Below are 19,179 nucleotides of genomic sequence, written 5' to 3'. Positions count from 1 at the left end.
TAGGAGATGAACAGGCATTCCCTGTTGCTGGAAAGATGTGGTTTTAGATCAAATAAAAAGAAGTCCTATTTTACACTGCGGGGAGTCAGCTTTTGTACTCATTGCCCCTGAGAAGTGGCAAAGGGGGGAAAAACATAAAGACATCTGACGAGGTTTCAGGGTTAAGCCATGGCTGATTACACCATGACTAATCATTCTTAAGAACTGGGGATGTTTGAGACATGCTCCTAACCTCTGGGGTTGCCATCAAGGAAGACAAGCCTGCTAGTCCACACCATACTGCTTGGGCTGCCCAGACATGCCCAGTCATCATGTGGGCTGGACCATGAATCTGTGACAACGGCACTTTTAAGGTTAGGCTATGCTGAAAATGGGCATTATACTCTGTCCTCTCTGTGGCAGAGTGGGGCATCTGTAGAAATCAGAGGAGCCAAATGTTAGCCTTTAGGTACGAGGAAGATATCCCACAAAGCATGAGCCACTGGTTCACTGGGGCTTTGATATGATAGGGGTGGGGATGGGAGGAGCTTCCCTTCCAAAAGCAAGACAGGAAAGGCAATAGGTGGAGGATAGGGGTGATCAGAGAACAGACAAATAGAGGAAGACAAAGTCCAGAACTAACCAGGGAAAATATTGCTGCACCCCTTTTGGAATACTGAAATTTCCAAGTGAAGCTTGGATACCTTGTTGTCTTTGTGTAAGGCATCAGGCTAGAGGGAACAGCAGCACTGGGAGGGGGGGAGCAGGGGGAGAAATCTTCCTCATCCTCTCAAGTATGGCATTCAGGCATTAAGAAATAAAGCTAAATCTGGGGAGAGACCAAGCTCAGGCATTCACTTAGTGGGATGGATTTCCTTGCTACTATGTGGGAATGGAATTCTTTCTGGAATCTGGTACCAAGTGCCATTTCTGATGTCCTTTACTCCAGAAGCCCAAGGGGCTACCAGTACCATTACACCAGGGCTGATCCGATGATACTACTTCTGCGGCCTAGTCAATTCCAGAACCTTGCCACTGTGGGTGGGGAGGGCCCCTGAGGAAGGTGGCATTCGGGCTATTTCATGGAGGCCGGCAACAAAGGCCTCCTCCTCCTCCTCCTGAATACAGAATTGGCATAGTGAGAGAACAGAAAGCTGGGAGGAGGGAGGATTAGGAGCAGGGATTAAGAAATTCAAGAGAAAAAAATCAGGGACCAGCAAAAGCAAAGCAAACCAAATATCCCTGATGGTCATGTACCAGCAGCACTGAGCCAGAGATGACAGTGCCCTGGGGGAAGAGATATCCATCTCCAGATTTGCACCACTTACTGGACTGAGGACAAGGTTGAATTAGCTCTGCACAGTTCACTCACAGAAATGCAAATCTACACTGGGAAGATCAAAACATTCCAGGAATGTTACAGCTCACTCACAAAATTGCTGTCTCATCCTGGGCCTTCTCTTTTCCCTGACCTGCTTCTCTATACTTCCTGGAGGTCCAGGCCCTGTCAGCTAGAAGACAGCTTCTAGTGGGAGCTCTGTCCTTAACTTGATGTGTGGCCTTGGCTGAGTCTTTTCCCCTCTCTGGGCCTCACTTTCCCAGTCTGATCAAACCTATGGATCTCTTCTCAGAGTTGTTTTTAAATGCGCAAAATCAAACATATAAGATCACAAAGGAAGCCAACAATATTAAAATGTTAAAAATTTAAAAAAAAATTTAAACCAGGTCATGAACCCTAAGTGAAGAACCTTCAGACTAGATGGTCTCTGAGGCCCTTTCCGGCCCTGACATGGTTCGGATCCTTCACTTCTGGTCTTCTACGAAGAAATGTTTGACCAGACAAATAAAAATACAATAGAACATAGATAATGTTAAAATATGGATTTCTAAGTCAGTATGTGACCCACAGGGACTCTTAATGTGTAATTTAGCGGCCTCACCACTGGTCTAAGGTGCCTGGAGTTCAAATGGCTTTGAATAATTCACAATTTACTCCCTAAGGAACTATTAGAACCACAGAATTCCAAAGGGTTAAGGGACCTTAGGGATATTAAGTTGAGCCCTCCCCCCTCCCACTGTTTACAGAAACAGAACAGAGCCCTAGAGGTCATTGAGGTCACCCTGTGCAAAACTGGGACTTTAAACCCAGGGCAAATGACTTTGAGACTACTAACTGCCTTTTTTGGTCTTTTTTAACCACCCCATGTTGCTTCTCCACACTGATTTATATGTGCATGGTAAGGGGGTGTCTGTGAGTGGACCTGGAGGGGTCTACTTGGTAAGAGGAAAAAAAACACTGAGTGCTGAATCCCACAGAAAACCCAGAGTACAGGAGGTTCAGTTACACCCAGGCAAATTAGATATTCAATTGAACTAATCACACTAATTGACTAATCATATCCGAAGCACTAGAATGGAAGTGTCTCTGAAATACTTCAATTGAGGACCCCATAACTGGGCAGTGCTTGGATATGAAGAATCTTCTGTGGGCACAACAAACAAAAAATGTCTGCTTGGAATGGTAAATGAGGAAAGGAAGCATGGGGGAATCAGAGAAGACAGCAAATTATGACTAGACTGTACAAACTGAACCATGGAAGCTTTGGGAGGTTTAGAGCTCTGACCAAAATAGAGCAGAGACAAAGAGGAAGGAGGTCTCCGGGTCTCTGTTTCTCTCTGTGTCTGTTTTTGTCTCTCTGTCTCTGTCTCTGTTCATCTGTCTGTCTGTCTCAAACACAAACACACATGCACACACGCGCGCGCGCACACACACACACACACACACACACACGAGTGACACAATGACTAGGACCATAGGATGAAGACCTGGAAGAGACAGGAGAGATCTTCTGGTGCCAGGAGTTCTCAGATTTTAGTGTGCCCTAAATCCCTTGGCATGGAAGTTAAGTGGCACAGTGGATAGAGTGCTGGGTCTGGAGTCAGGAAGAACTGAGTCCAAATCCCACCTCAGATACTTACTAGCTGTGTGATCCTAGGCAAGTCACTTCACTCTGTTTGCCTCAGTTTCCTCATCTGTAAAATGTGGTGAAGGAAATGGCAGACTGCTCCAGGATCTCTCGGACATGACTGAAAATGACTAAACTACAAAAGGATTCCTCAAGCAGTGTCTGGAGAAGCCTAGAGATCCCTTTTCAGAACTGAGGCTTTAAATTCATCAAATGCAATGCATAAGATTATGAGAAAACTATACTGAAATAATCATCAAAATATTTGAAATATTTGAAAAACAAAGTCAGAGACCCCAGGTTAAGAACTCCTAGACTAATCCAACACTCCCACCTTCATCTGAAAGATAAAAAGGAGAGGGGACCAGCAGAGGCTCACACAGTAGGCAGCAGAGTCAATCCAAACTCAGCCACTGTGGCTGAAATTCAGGATTCTTCCCATGGCACCATATTGTCTCTCAATGAATGGGAATACTGGTCTTGGTGGGCATGGGTGGAGAATTCATGGGACCCTGAGAGGAGGTACATGAGAACATCATCAATCACATTCAGAGCATGTCCCCAATCCTTTCCCCTATGTCCATTTGCTTCAGGTGGCACTTGGAGCTGGCAGACTGAAGCAAGAAAGCCTTGAATGGTGTGGTGTCCCAGGGCTGGGGATATAATAAGAAGTTTGTAGAAAGAGGCAGCAGGGAAAAAAGTGCCCCCCAAACTGAACACAGTTCAATTTCCCAGGGGAACGATGATTTTGATATCATACCATGTGGGAATGCCTTCTGAGAAGCTCCTGACCCTGGAAATGATTTGTCATGCTAAAAGACTTGTAGGTCCTGATCTCCCCTTAAGGCCATTTCTCGAGTTAAGGGCACACTTGAACCCAGAGACCCCAGTCCACACACAGCTGATACAAGTTGGTCTATGAGAAGAGCTGGTAGGTACATCCTAAATACACACAGTGTGAGTCCATCAGAGCCCTTCCAGAGACACTGCCTTCATAAAGCAAATCCCCTCTCTGAAGGAAGAGTGCTTATCCAAACATAGATGTGTGGATGGATACCTGAGCACACTGCAGGGGTGTTTTCAATATTGAAGCCCCCAAACTTCACTGTTTCCTTTGAATGAGGCTCCCCACTGACCCCACCCCCTGCCTACTCCTGGTCAAAGGCCAGTCTTAGATGGCACCATGTTCAATGCCCCTGGTTCCACGGCCCCCGGCTACTGAAGGCTTTTCCAGGTACCGTCATCAAGACATGGGCAGGTGCCTGAACCACCAGGTACCTCTCACCTTGTGCCTTCTACCCAGAGCACAACATCCCCAAATGGAATAAAGAAGGCACTGGACAAGATAACTAGTGAAGGGCCCTTGGAGAATTGACATTCCAGCCTTTTCTCTCAGGGCTTTTCTAGCTCTAACATATTATGACCCATGGATTTCCTGAAAAGAACTGGAATCCCCAAGCCCCCAAGATACTTACCTTTTCCTTAGTAGTCAAATAATCTTGGAACTCAGTATTTTGTAGCCCTGATCAATATTCAGGTAGCCCCAAGGCAATTAAAAGCTTCGTTCTGAGGCTCAGCACTGAGAAGGTCCTTGGTGTAAAACCCTCACTCCAGGAGCCCGGCCTGCTCCCAAGCCTGGACACCCACCTCGCTGTATCAGCAGGTCTCCTGGGCTTTCCTGCTGCCCATCAGGATGGGAATGTTGGGGAGCAGCCTGGAGGAACTCATCATGGGAATGGCTCAGGAGCTCAACAGGAAGATTTGGGGTCTGCACGCTGCAGGGTGAAACTACTAAGGAGTAGGCATAGCCTGAGTCTCCCCCCCAGGGACAGTAGTCAGCTGCTGGGGTGACCCAGAACTCCAGGTGAGATTCCTGACCCACTCGGAGTCAGGAGGGCAAACAGGCAAACAGATGGCTTTCTGCTCTCTACTGGCTGGCTGCGTGTGAGGCCCCTCCCGCCCTCCTGGGAGCTCTCAGTAGGTATACTTCACAGGAGCTAATCATGCTTCGCTTTCTGTCTGGGGAATCAAAGGCAGGGGAGGTACAATATCCCACACAAAGGGGCCTGCTCACCCCGAGGTAACTAGGACCACTGCCTCTGTTTTACCACCTACTGCTTATAGGCCCAGGGAAGGGGAAAAAGTATGGAGCCCATCTGCCTCATTTTTCTTGGTAAAAATGGGCAGAGAGGCTCAAACCCAGATGAGGAGACTGAAAACGGAAGAGTAGCCCGCAACCCAGGGTTGGCTACACTGCAGGACCACCACACCTGCCAGGGGACAAGGAAAAGGGTAGGCCTACTAGATGTGGTTTCTCCTCTTCAGAGCTAATGAAAGCAGGAAGGACGCTATAAAAATAATGGCTAGCCCCTGACCACACTTACCCTACACAGCTTTGCTTCAGTACTATCTCCTAGCTTTTGTGGGGGTTGGGGGCAAGAGAGGAAAGATTGTTTATGGGAAACTTTTGAGAGGGGGCAATTATTTCAAAGGACTTTAGGATAAAGTCTGTCCTAAATGATCTACCTATAATCTGAGTTACTCTTATTAACCAAGCAAACAGCATGTAATTTGTGCTGAGGAAACTGAGTCACTATACTGAGAGGGTAGAGAAATCATCTAAGGTCAGCCCCAGGAAAACAGTGGCAGAGTTGGGCCAAAAAACAACAGACTGGAAGCTTCTCCATTTCCTTCCTGAGGCACTGAAGACCCAGACTCTTGGGAAGCAGGCAAGAACTCTGTTCTTTTATCGTCCTCGTGTGTGGGTGACTTTTGGTCGGCCCACACTCACTACCAGACAACATTTCTGAGGAGCTAGCTTCTTCCCATATCTGTCTGACCAAGAAGGAACAGCTGTGTCTCTCCTGTGAGGTCTCCTCAACAGAAACCCACTGAGGCTGTCAGTCCACTGATTTGGAAGGGAAGGAAGAAGGTAGCCTATAATTTTGGGTTTCCTCCCATACTCCACCTGGATTGCTCTCCCTGGTCCCCTTGGGGTGAGCCCTGGGGACAGGAAGTGGTTGACATGGCCCAGGATATTGGGTCTCTAGCAGACCTTAAAGGATAGGGAAGAGGTTACAGGAAAGCCCAACCAGTTAGCAGCCTAGATCCTAGACCAAGTCTCTGCCTGTAGCTGACCCAAGTCACAGGAGGACTTTCTCTAGGGCCATGAAGCACTTGTTTGTTTGCCTGTGTTTGGTTCTCAGCTAAATTGTTCCCCAAGGTGCACTGGTGTTTCACAACATATTTTCAACTCTTTTCCTGCAAACACACACACACACACACACACACACACACACACACACACGATGCACACGTGCACAAGCACACATACTCCAGGCAGCTTTTTCAGGAAAAGAGGGAAGAAGGGTCAGGTTTGGGAACTAGTTGCTCCCTAAAGCAGCAACAACCCAAATCCCAAGGGCAGGGAAGGGAAGTCTGGGTTAAAGGAGAAGCCAGCTCACCCAAGGCTGATGGTCCTAATTTGGCTGTGACTGTTGGAATGGCCCAATAGGAGGCACATGACCCCAATTCACAAGCCCCTTCAGGTCTAGCAGCCTAAAGCTGCAATGAACCTCTCTTCCTGCTGTGTTGACCCAAAGACCCCTCCTCATCAGAAGGGGACAATATGTCAAATTCATCCCCCTGAAAAATTAGTCAAAAGAGCAGCCAGAGGACCTACTGCCACAATGCATTGAGAGGTAACGTTTGCTTAGGTCCCTTTGTCGTACCAGGGATTGGGGGCAGTCTTTTTCTACTCCCCACCCCAACAGGACAAGATATCCCTTTCCCCTTTGACCCCTTGAACACCATCGTTGCCCACAATAAGACCAGTAACTTGTGCCATGAAATTATTTTAAAGGTGGCCTTTTCCATGGAACCTCTGATGGGCCAAAGTCTCAATCTATGCTTGCCAATACAGTTTACAAGAACACTTCCCCAACATTCCCCCACCACCTATGCACAGTAGGCATTCAGAAAGGCCAACCACATTAGCATCTCATCGAAAGCCATGCATTAATAACACAGGCTGAGATCGGGGCAGAATAGAGCAGGAAGTCCTTCTGACGCCAGCCACTGCAGCGGGCCTCCAGAGCTTGCAGTCTCCCACAGATCTTATGCAGCTGCAAAGAGAGACACAGAGAGAGAGAGAAAGAGAGACCCACACAAGGGAGTCAGTGAGGCCCAAGACTGGGGGCTGCCAACGGGGAGGGAGGAGGTCTGGGGAAGAGGTATAAGATTCCAATGGGGCAACCATGGGCTATGAATGGGGATGTGAAGAGAGACCAAGTTCTCCAAACTCAAAGGCTGAAAAATCAATAACCAAATCACTGTGGCATAGGGGAAGATGAAAGGAGACACTTGGGCACACAAAAAGAAAAGTGCACATCGGGGTTTTGCCAGATGCCAACAGAAAGCTGCTCCCCTTTGTCTGCCCATCCCCAAGATCTTCCCGGGGAGCTCCTACTTCTTCACCCAACACTAGCCTTCCCAGTCATGCCAGAGACAACCAGAAACTCAAAGAAACTGAGCCAACTTCCTTAAACCAGCCAGGCAGATCAACTGAGGCCTGCTTTGGCCCCACCCCCACTTTTTTCCATTACTAATAGCTCCCTAAATACCTATCAACAGGAATTTTGGAGTTGGAAGGGCCCTTAGATATCATTTAGTGCAGAGGTGTCACTCCCGAGTATAGCTGAACCAGATTCAAATGTCATTGGGAAATATTTAACAAAAGCAATCAAAACACAATAAAACAGAGATGACATGACATTGTCAAATGAAGTCAATGCATGGATCCTTATGTTGGCATTAGAGGACCAGTTTCTATTTGAGTTGGATACCACTGATCTAGTCCAATCCCCTCACTTTACAAATGGGGAAACTGAGACCCAGAGAGGAGAAGTCACTTGCCCATGATCATCTAGGCAGTAATAGGTAGTTTCTATGTTTCAATCCCAGGGTCTCTGACTCCAAATCTAGTACCAAATCAAGTCCGGGGGATAAAAAGACAGACATCACCTTGCTTATGTTATGTGAATGGTCTCAGCTTCCCTCTCAGGGAGCTATGGGAAACAGATTTCAGTTAAATAAGGAGGAACTTCCTAAAAATTAGAACTGTACAACAATAGAGCAGGCTGCCTGTTGAGATAGGAAGTTCCCCATCTTTGGAAATCTTCAAGTGGACAGGCCTTATGATGCTTGAGGGAGACTTCTGCATCATAAGGAAGGATAGCTTAGATGACCCCTGAGGTCCCCAAACTTTCAGAGCCTGTGCCTTGTCTGTCTCATGAAGGGCTCCAGGTTCCCCTTCCTGAGGCCATGAGTCCAACATGAGACAGCAGGTCCAACCTAGGGCCCTGGTAGCTTGATTTCCCCCAGTATCTCACCTGCTTTTTTAAGGCAAGCATCTCCATCCTACCCACATCTTCGACAGGCAATCCTCCTTCACTGGAGCTGAGAAAATGACAAAAAGACAAGATATGTAACTGTCCTCTTGGAGTCAAAGTAGCTTTGTGTAGGTGCAGACCAAGCCTAGTTACACCGAGATAGGTGGAAGCATGGAAAGGGGCCCAATTCTGCAGCCCAGCAACAGAGCCAGTATGGGCTCATCAACAGAAAGACTCCACTTATCATAAAAGCTATTTGTTTCTGTGCTTAGATTTCAGCCTGTCCTCACTTTGGTTGCTGTGGGGAGCCCACCCATTACTGAGATCACACCCAGAACATACAAACAATGGCTCCAGCCAGGAGGGATATGGGGACTGAAAGGGTGATTAGATTGCTTCCAGGTGTCTAGCTCAGCACCTAGGACAGAGGCCCTCAGGCATGGAGAGTAACTCTTTCAGTACTGTGCTGATTGATACAGGGCACAGAATGATTTATAATACTAACCAGTAACATCTACCCATCCCAGCAACCTCTGCAGATACCAAAGCCAATGCAACACCCTGAAGCTTCTGCAGTGATAACTGGGAAGCATCTCCTTGTTGGGCCTTTCGTTGCTGGAAGTCTAGAAGGAAACCCCTCGTTGCAAGTAGGTATGGCAACTCTTCCTGAACTAGAGTGCCCAGAACTTCCAGTGTCACTCTATAGCCCCCTTGGCAAACATGCTGCCTCTGAAAGCCTACTGAATAAGGCCCCATTGACACCTTAACTGTGACCACCCTAGGGAGGAAGGGCTTGCTTGGTACACAAGTGTGTCCCAGAGGGTCTCAGGGAAATGAAAAACCTTGAGCCCTCTGCATAGGCTCAGAGAGGAAGGTATCAGAGCAGAGCACAGAAGCCCCTGAACTCTGGACAGAGCTTTCTAGAGTGACACCAGCCAAGGTGAGGGTTGGTTAAAAACCAAAATGCGAAGCTCATGGTGAGCAAGGTTCCAGGCTCCATCATGCACAGAGCCACTGGCAATCATAATATACAAGGTGTTCCACAAGTCTTAAGCTTTAATAGTTATGTATAATATATATTTACTCTATTATATGAATTCTTAAATTGTTATATTTATCCTAATGTATTAAATTATCATATGTATTAATATAGTATAAATAATGTTTATTCTATTTTAAGATAATAAATGTTTATTGCTTTAATATGATCAATAAATGTGTATTACCTTAATGTAGAATAAATAATATCTATTATCTTAATATAGATTACAACAATAAATATTTATCTTAATATAGAATAATATTTATGATATATTTTCTATATTCTATATAATATCTATTCTGTGTAATAGCTATTAAGGCTTAAGACTTCACTAAGCCTTTTGGAACACTCCATAGGCATGTCTAGGGGCATATCATTATTATTTCCTCTAAAATGTGAAGGAATAGCAAATGACTGAACGAATGAGTGGGAAAACATCTGGAAAAGTATAAAGTACTGTGGTTACTACTAATATCACTGTCATTACATGGTAGAACTTAAAAATTCATGCTCCTTTAACAAAAACATAGGAACTTTTCCATGTAAATGAACAGTATCCCCTCAAGAAGCCACACAGGGATTCTTCCAATGCCCCAATTATCCTGGACTCCTCTGTGGGGACTGTCACCTCGAAAGCCTGTATAGGAGGGACATAAAATCTCCCCCACTGTTTCTGTCCCAGCATTTTGGACCTGAAACCAAATGCCCCAAAGTGTTCACCCACCTGACTCACTGCCCTTGCCTCTGAACAGATTTTGATTGGTCGCTTTTAGGGGACAAAGACTGTCTGCCCCCGCCCCCCAAACATTGGGTGAATCAGTGCCCCAGGGGGAGTGAGTAATAGGAGCTTCCTTGGTGCCAAGGAAGCTGTACTGAGGGGACATCACGCATTGCATCCCACTGTATAGGATCGGAAAGACTTGTTATTAACAATCAGCCTCTTTACCTGAGGGCCACGCCTCTGATTAAGTGAGGATTTCTAAGTAGTTCCCAAGCAGGTCCCGCTGGCCAGAGGGCGGGAAGAAGAGTTTACTGATGGAACCAGAGCAGCCTTGACAACTGGACAATTCTTGCCCTGTTGTAAGCCCCTCTCCCCTGCCAAAGGAACATCCAGTGCACCTCCTGTCAAGAAAGCAAGGCCCACCATCTCAGCAGGGCCTGTCTGGCCCCTCATCTAGCCCATAGGATGCTGGGGGCTAGGTAAGGGAACAGACCAACACACAGATAGTAAGTAGCACACAAAATGGGGCCATGGGATTCTTTCAATCCAACCACACTTAGGAGGTGAGGTAAGAAGTCTCAAAGGGGGCTTTTCAAAGGCCCCTTTCAATTCCGTAGTCATCAATGCAGACAAGGAAAGCAACTCAATGAGAAATGGCTGACTGCAGGGAGCTGGGCTCAAGGGCCAGGTGCTGTTTCTGTTAGCGACCAGAAAGCTTGTTAGCAACATCATAAGGGGCCCTGACTGGTCACGGTTCTAGAAGCAATCTCTGAGCCTACTCAGGGCTTAAAGGAGAACCTCCTTTTGTTTCTCCTCTCCATCTTCCTGAATTCCCAAGACTGAGTAGTGATCCTAGTTGGTCAAGAGGTAACAGGAAGGTGGAAGAGGATGCTTCAGTTACAGAACACCCCCCCCAGTTCCAGGTCCCTGCTAGGTTGGAAAGCACACGGTCATGTGGCCTAGCTCAAATAGAACGGTGGACACAGGCCACAGCCATGCACAAATACACAAAACACACATGTATGCTGAGTGTTAACCAGAAATAAACAAGGGCCCAGGTCACCTGGGTCGCCCAAGGGGCTAGAAGATCTTCTGATGACGGCGAGGGAGCAAGAGCCCCTGGAACCACACTGTCTAGAAGACATTGTACAGGGACTAGATCCTGTCTCCCTGTGTGAAGGCAAGGAAAAACTCCCTCTTGACTCTGGCCTGCAGAACATGAACACACACACACACACACACACACACACACACACGCACAAACTGAAGTTATTTTTCCAGGGGTTTGAGGGAAGCTCACTCTCTCCCCCCTAGCAGCAGCAGATGCCAAGGCTGGGTCAGTGAGGTGTGGGCAGAAGAGGTCTCTCTACTGGCCACAATCCTACCACCCTCAGTATGGCTGCTCCAGCTTCCTCAGCGGCAGGATCAAGCCAAGCCAGGGCCAACTTCCAGGAATGGTGGGTTTGGCAGAATTGGCCTTTTTGGGCAGGAGAAACAAAGCTCAGGGATAAGAACAGAACAACACAATAAAACCTGTGGACCAGACTTAGGGAATGGCAGGAAGGACAGAAGGGAAACCTCCCAGTGTGGGTACCGCAAGAGGAGTGAATGTTAAAGAAACCCCCAATATACGCAGTGCTCTCGATCTTCAAAACCACTTTCACATACTCTCTCATTTGAGCTTCTCAGCTCAGTGGGGTAGACAGTGTGTCTCCACCATCTCCACCAAATGAGATAAAGGTAAAGCACTTCTGCACTGCCCAGCACACAGTAAGTGCTATATGAAGGCTGTTTTACTCCCTCCTCCCCTCCCTTCATTTTACAAATGAAGAAACTGACCATTGGAGAGATTACAGGGTCATAGGGGAAAAGATCATACGGGTTAGACTATGATCACCTGACTCGCATCTCCCTAGTCTGTCCACCACCACATCATCAACAATTCTTACCTGCCTGCAGCATACATAGGCCAAGGATCAGAAGGAACACTCCATTAACCCTTGGGTCCACAAGCCTAAATTCCAAGTGTGCTTCAGATCACTTGGAGGACAAGCACAAAAGGGAAACCCTCCTATCCTAACTCTGGGGTGGAGAGGGATAGTCTTCCTCATTCCCAGCCTCAGGGAACAAAGGACAGCTGAAACACACAACTCACTGCTCTCAGAGAATCTTGAAGCAAGTACCAGCCACCTTCTCCTTCGGAATGGGGCCTCAGCTGAAGAGCCACACAGGGTAGACACAATGGAAACAGTTTCAAGCAGTCCTGTCCGGAGATGGGATATAGACTAGATAAATTCCCAAAGTTACCCCAACCTGGTTCTGGGACACCAGGAATCTGATCCCATCACTTCAGGAGAAAGAACAAGGATGCACATTGCTGTGTCCCTGAGTTAATTCTGACTAGAACAGTTAACTATGTCACAAAGTGGGGTCCTATGATTCCAGCAAATCAGAAATTCCTGCCTGACCAGGCCCACTACAGACAGAACTTAGATCTCAGTCTACTCACCGAGAAGCAGTGAGAGATGATGAGATACAGAATAAGCCCTCTCAGCACCACTGACACACAACCATGGCTCAAAGCCCAAATTCCGCTAGCCTCAGGAAAGGGTGTAAGCCCCAATGTCCTGCCCAGACACCAATGGGAGATAGAACAGGGAAGCTTTTGTATGGGGCTGGGGTGGGGAGGAAGGAGGGAGTGACTGGGAAAAAGAGGCCCCTTCTCCACCAGTAGGAAGTAGGAGAACATGTGCCCCTGTGAGCAGTAACACACACACACACACACACACACACACACACACACACAAAATGTACCAGTCAATCAAAAGGTGGTAGCCACTGGCACAATTAATTTCCTGCTTGGTTTCCTCCTGAGTATTGAGTCTGGGGCTAAGAGATGAGCAGCCTGGAATGCAATATACACGCAGCCGAAAGGTTAAGGACAATTGTTTTTTGTGTTGTTTTATGAAATTCACATACATGACAATATTTTTGTTTTCAGACCTTGGGGCAGAAAATTTGTTCCAACTTCTTTACTTGTCATTCAAGTTCCTCCAGATTCAAAGGGCTCCCCCCACCTTTCTAGCTTTATCTCATACTACTCTGCTCCCGTATACTCTATACTCCAGGCATACTGGGTATCCAACACTAGTCTCTTTAGACATCTCCCCACCATAGCCCTCCTCAGAAGGGTTCATTCTCTTGGTGTCTGCAAAATTTCACTCTTGAGAGCATCTACTCCTACCAGAGCTGACTTCCCCTACAGAATTTTAGGCCACAGAACTTACCACTAGCCTTTCTCTGAACTTTTGGAAATCTGCTCCTGCCAAATCTAGGGTACAGGACAACCTCAAACACACCTTCTGCTCCTTCTCCATCACAGTCTTCCACGAACTAGTCCCTTTCCTCAAAACTTCTTCCCATTTCCACATCAACAACCACTTCTGCCTTAGTTAAAATCAGGTCCTAAATTGTAGTCTCCTTATTAACCCCTCCCACTTTTGAAAGAGGAACTTGAGGGAAAAGCACAGAAATCATGAACTGCTCTAAACTGGGCAGAGGAATCATTCTGGCACATAAAGAAACCCCCTTCACTTTTGTACAACCCTCCCCCCCATTGCCAGATTGGGCCAACGCCTCCCTCAACACCTCTCATAATCCTACCTCAAGTATGCAAAAGAAAATATCACTCACTTCTCCCCCCTTAGGGCTTTACCCAAATGTCTTCATGGCCATTGCCACTCTATCTCCTGTTATATACATGCATTTGGGGGACTAGGTAATGCCACTCTATCACGGGAATATATCTTGTATTTATGTATATAAATATATATGTGTATATATTAGGTGTGTGTATATATCTATATCTATATCTACACACAATTCCACTTTCATAAATACACACACAATACCAAACTATTTCCCCCATATGTGTGTATATATGCAATATATACATACATGTGTATATATAAATATATACATACACATAAATACATATATTTGTTTATATGTGTATATGTGAATACTTATAATACAATAATATAAATACATATATGTGTATATGTAAAAAGCCACTCTATTCATAAACATGTATGTATAAACAATGTTACCCTATCAAGCACATATTATATGTATATGTGTATGTGTGTATAGATCTATCTCTCTATGTTGCCCCATGTATATGTATGTATGTGTGCATATATAAATATGTGCATGCAATGCCATTCTGGCTCCTCCAGATAACATACTTACACCTTGCTTTCTCCCCTTTTATACACACATGGTGCCACTCTATCTCCCATGCATACATGTATGTATCCATATACATGCATATATCTTGTATGTCTGCATGTGTGCACACATGTATGTATGTACATGCAGAATCAGTGTGTGGATATATACAATGATACTCTATCTCACCCAAATATATGTGTGCATGCGTGTCTATACGTATATACATGCGCCATCCATATTTGTTTACATACCACTCTGTCTTTACCATGTGTGTGTATACAATGACTCTTATTTCCCCATATAAATGTAAGCATATATACAATGCTACCCTAACTCTCTCACATATGTGTTACATGTGTGTATACCATGCCATTCTATCTCTTCATATGCATATGTGTGCATGTGTGTATACACACATGTATATTGCAGTCCATCTACCCTAGGCTTACTTACAATGCCACTGGCTCCTCCCAACACCTGTTTCTGCATGTGTGTGTGTCCATCTCCCTCATACACATTTGTGTGTATGTGCATGGGCCACTTTATATCCCCATAACATATATGTATGCATGTCTGCATATCAGCACAATGCCACTCTTTCTCCTCAAACATGTCTACGTATGTGCATATAAATATGTGTGTGCACATGACGCCACTCGATCTCCTTCACATCTTTTCACACATATCCATCTAAATGCATATACACGCATACACAGACAACGCCAGTCTATCTTCTCTGTGTGTGAAAGTGTATGAATGCATGTGTTAAGCACAATGCCAGGCCCCCTTTCCCATTGGCAATTTTTGTGTATCTGTGGACATACGATGCACTCTAGCTCCCCATCGCTATTCTTATGTACACATGTGTGGATAATTTCGGTCCATCTTCCCCATGTGTGCATGCATGAAGATATATGTATATATACAATGATAGCCTCTCTCTCCATATCTAGTGTGTGTGTGTGTGTGTGTGTATGTGTGTGTGTGTGTGTGTGTAAAACCTATACATGGGGGAGCTAAGTAGAGCTGTAGTGGTAGAGTGCTAGGCCTAGAGTCTGGAACTTTCATCTTCCTGAGTTCAAATCTAGCCTCAGACCCTTACTAGCTGTGTGACCCTGGGTAAGTCATTTCACCCTGTTTGCCTCAGTGTCCTCATCTGTCAAATGAGCTGGAGAAGGAAATGGCCAACCACAAAGAGTTGGACACAACTGGAATAATTAAACAACAATGTCTATACACAGATGATGTCACCCTACCTCTTCCACATCTCTATATCTCTATATGTATGTATATATGCAATGGGTCTATCTCCATATCTATATCTGCATGTGCATATATGCATACAATGCCAGTGTATCTTCCTCATACCTATGTACATATGTGTCTATGTATAACTGCAATACTACCCTATCTCTCCATGTATGTCTGCATATATATAATGGATAGATAGAGTGCTGTTCTAGTTATACATATCCACAAGCATCCATCTAGACACGTATATACAGCAATTTCCATAGATAGGCCTTCAGATAGAAATACAGATGCAGACACACTTTTGTTTATGAATGAGGTCTCTCCTGTAGGTCCATGAAGCTGTCATGGCTCCCAGCCCACCAGGCCTCCTTTGTACTGAGGTGATCAAACACTTCCCTGCTTGGTGGATTTGAGTTTGCCTGGTCAGTGGTACCCACTTTGTGCGTCTGAGTGCAGACACCAGAGGTCATGGCTTTTGTCATTTCGGTATTTTTCCCTTTGCTCATGCTATTTCCTTTCCCACCCACCCCATTCCCTAGCTGTCTAATCCCCACCCTACTGAAATCCCTCAAGCTGGCAATGACCTCTGCCCTCTCAAACATCACATCAGACTTTTCTTACACCTCAGGCCTACACTTACAATAACAACCGAAACCACTTCACACAGTGCCCAGCACACAGTGAGCGCTTGCTTCATAAATGTTTGTGGAGCTACTTTACATTTTCCAAACTGTTTTGCATATATGATCTCACCAGTCTCACAACAACCCACTGAGGCAGGTATTATTTAAACTCTTATTCACATTTTATGCTCAGAGAGGCGGTCACTTTCCCATGGTCCCACAGCAAGGCAATTTTTGAAGCCAAGCCTTGCTGACCCCAAGTCCACAGCTTTAGCTATCCAGCCATACCATCTCTAAGCATTATTTTGTGCTATCATTATCTTTTTTAATGTGTCATAAGTCAATCAACATTTATTATGCACTTACTATGTGCCAAGCCCTGGGCTAAGGACTGGGGATACAAAAAGAGAAAAAAGACAATCCCTGCTCTCAAGGAACTTACAATCTAATGGGGGAGACAAGAAGCAAACAAGTATGTACAAACTACATACAAGACAAATAGGAACTAATGAACAGAGGAAAGGCACTGGAATTAGGAGGGCTTGGGAAGAGGGCTCCTGTAGGAGGTGGGATCTTAGCTGGGACTTAAGAATCCAGGGAGAGCATTCCAGGCAAGGGGGAACAGCCAGATAAAATACTCAAGGCACAGATATGGACTGTCTTGTTCATGGAGCAGCCAAGAGGCCAAGGGCACTGGATTAAAGGGTACATGGCAGGGGATGAGGTGTAAGAAGACTGGAAAGGGAAGAGGGGGCTAGGTCATGTGGTCAGGTCCCCCCATGAAGCTGAAAGCTCTTTAAAGACAGGGTACATATATACACACATATACACACATGTACATACACATGCATGTATGCATACATACATATATTTATGTCCTCAAACTCATACTTTATGCTATCCAAGGTAGGTGCTCATTAAATGTTTGCTGAATTAAAAGCACTCCTTGGCATTCAGTTTGGGGTCCCAGTGAGACACACCAGGAGGGGTGACTAGGTGGCACAGTGAATAGAGCACAGGCCCTGGAGTCAGGAGGACCTGAGTTCAAATCTGGCCTCAGACACGTAACACTTACTAGCCGTGTGACCTTGGGCAAATCACTTAACCCCAACTGCCCTGCCTTCCCCCCTCCAAAAAGCAAAAAAAAAGCCACACTGGGAGTTTAGCCTCCAAATTCCTCTGTCTAGGCTCCACCAAGCTCAACGGCCATGGTAGGAAACCAAACAATCTCAAAATCCAGATGGGCAGCAGGAGCATACCAAGAGTTCCTCAATGCCCTCACAGACCGAAGCAGAAACCAAAGCAGGAGAAAACAAAATAGAAAACTGCCCATTCAGCTATTTGCAAACAGCATTATGGAGAGGGAACGTTTCATCAAAAAACCCGAGATGAAACCTTCTGAGCAGCCACATCTCTCAGAGATACTTAGCTACTCTCTCAACCCAGGCAATTCAGAAGAGTGGGCATCAGCTCAGGGCATGTAGAGAAACCAAGTCCTGGAGAAAGAAGGGCTTTGTGTAAGGTCACGCCCCAAAACAACTGTACTAGTCTGTTGAATGTGTCCAGATGCCTTTTTTTGTGTGCATACAGCCACCTGGGCTCTCCCACTCATGGATAAACTCCCTGAGGTAGGAACCATGAGCAGTTTCCTATGTAACTCTGCTCACTGCCCAGTAAAGAACATGTGTCAACTCAAAATGGTCAAAATCAAGGTTCTTAACCCCTTATCCTTGCAGGTCAGGAAGTGAAAGTTCATCCTTGTGAAGTGTGAGTACTGAGCCTAGAGAAAAGGGGTTCATTCCACTTACCCCTCTTCAGGATTCACTACGTCTTCTGCTACCATGGGGGTATCCTCACTACAGGCATCTTGATCTTTCATGACTTTGCTTACTGGAGAGACCTAGGGCTCAGAGAAATGAGTGGAATTAGAAAGATGCCATGTTTTAGTGAACTCCACTCACTGCTTCCTAGAACATGAGAACATGGTGGGAAAGCAGACTTTCCCACCTACCTCCACCCCCCATTGCTGGGCTGTTGCTATGACATTACCTCCCTCTTTATCGTGAATGTATTGAGTGCATACATCATTGTTTGCATGTTGTCTTCCCCAATGGAATGTTTACTCCTTGAGGAAAAGGACCCTACTTTTGCCTTATTTTTACTTATCACAGTGCCTGGCACAGATTAAGAAGATTTATCGGCTAGCTGACTATTGTTTCTCTCATTTTCCGAATCAACGTGCTGGGGAGTTGTTGGTGGGTTGAGTCTTAGGCCCTTTCAGATGGCTGTACTACACATGTATGCTCACATGCACAGTTAAATAGTCCAATTTCAAGAGAATATAGACTATGTGAGAGAACAATTTGTGAAATAAGGTTCAAAAAATCAATTGGAGCCAGACTGTGGCGGGCCTTGAAAGCTGGGCTAAGAAGTTTATGTCTGGGGCTCAAGGCCAGAGAGCAGCTGAGGATTTCTGAACTGAGTAATGTTAGCCTTGGGCAAATTTGAGTGTCTGTGGGAAGGATGCCTTGCAGAGGCAAGGAGACCAATTACGAGGTTCCAGCCTGAGTTAAGGTGGCAGCTGCATACAGAGGTTTCTTGATACTGCTATTGAGATCCGGAGAAAAGGAAACATGCCTGAGCTGTTGGGGAGTTACAGTGAATATGAGGAACAAGGAATAAGGGAAGAGTCAAGGATGCCCAACCTCGGCAAGCAGGGGGAGTGCCCTGGAGATTGGTGGCACTAAGGCCCTGCCTGCACAGGGGCTCCTTGTTCTTTGCCCTATAGCTTCCCCTTTTACTTTGCCAGAGGAGGAGGAGAAGGAAGAGGAGGAGGAGGAGGAGGAGAAGAAGAAAGGGGAAGACTTGGTAGTTTCTTTACAGCGTGGGGTAAGATTTTGCTGACACAAGATTAGGAGAAAGAAGAATGGTAGGGCCCTAGACAGAAATAGGGAAGTCCAGCAGGGAGGAG

At 45.9% G+C, this 19,179-nt stretch overlaps 1 protein-coding gene across 1 annotated transcript in view; it reads right to left on the bottom strand.

The window, feature by feature from the left end:
* Nucleotides 1-6,784: 6,784 nt before the first annotated feature.
* The window catches only part of FATE1 (fetal and adult testis expressed 1), a 21,564-nt gene continuing 9,169 nt past the window's right edge, over nucleotides 6,785-19,179 (bottom strand). Inside the window, 3 exon segments of the mRNA XM_069063010.1 lie at nucleotides 6,785-7,069; nucleotides 8,336-8,402; nucleotides 18,017-18,108. Coding sequence (XP_068919111.1) covers nucleotides 6,938-7,069; nucleotides 8,336-8,402; nucleotides 18,017-18,108 — 291 coding nt within the window. The 3' untranslated portion in view covers nucleotides 6,785-6,937.

The sequence above is a fragment of the Petaurus breviceps genome, unplaced genomic scaffold, assembly GCF_028583685.1.
Source record: "Petaurus breviceps papuanus isolate PSGF00001 unplaced genomic scaffold, PetGlider_PUasm1.0 90535, whole genome shotgun sequence".
NCBI lineage: Eukaryota > Metazoa > Chordata > Mammalia > Diprotodontia > Petauridae > Petaurus > Petaurus breviceps.
This window is presented reverse-complemented; position numbering and strand designations above follow the sequence as displayed.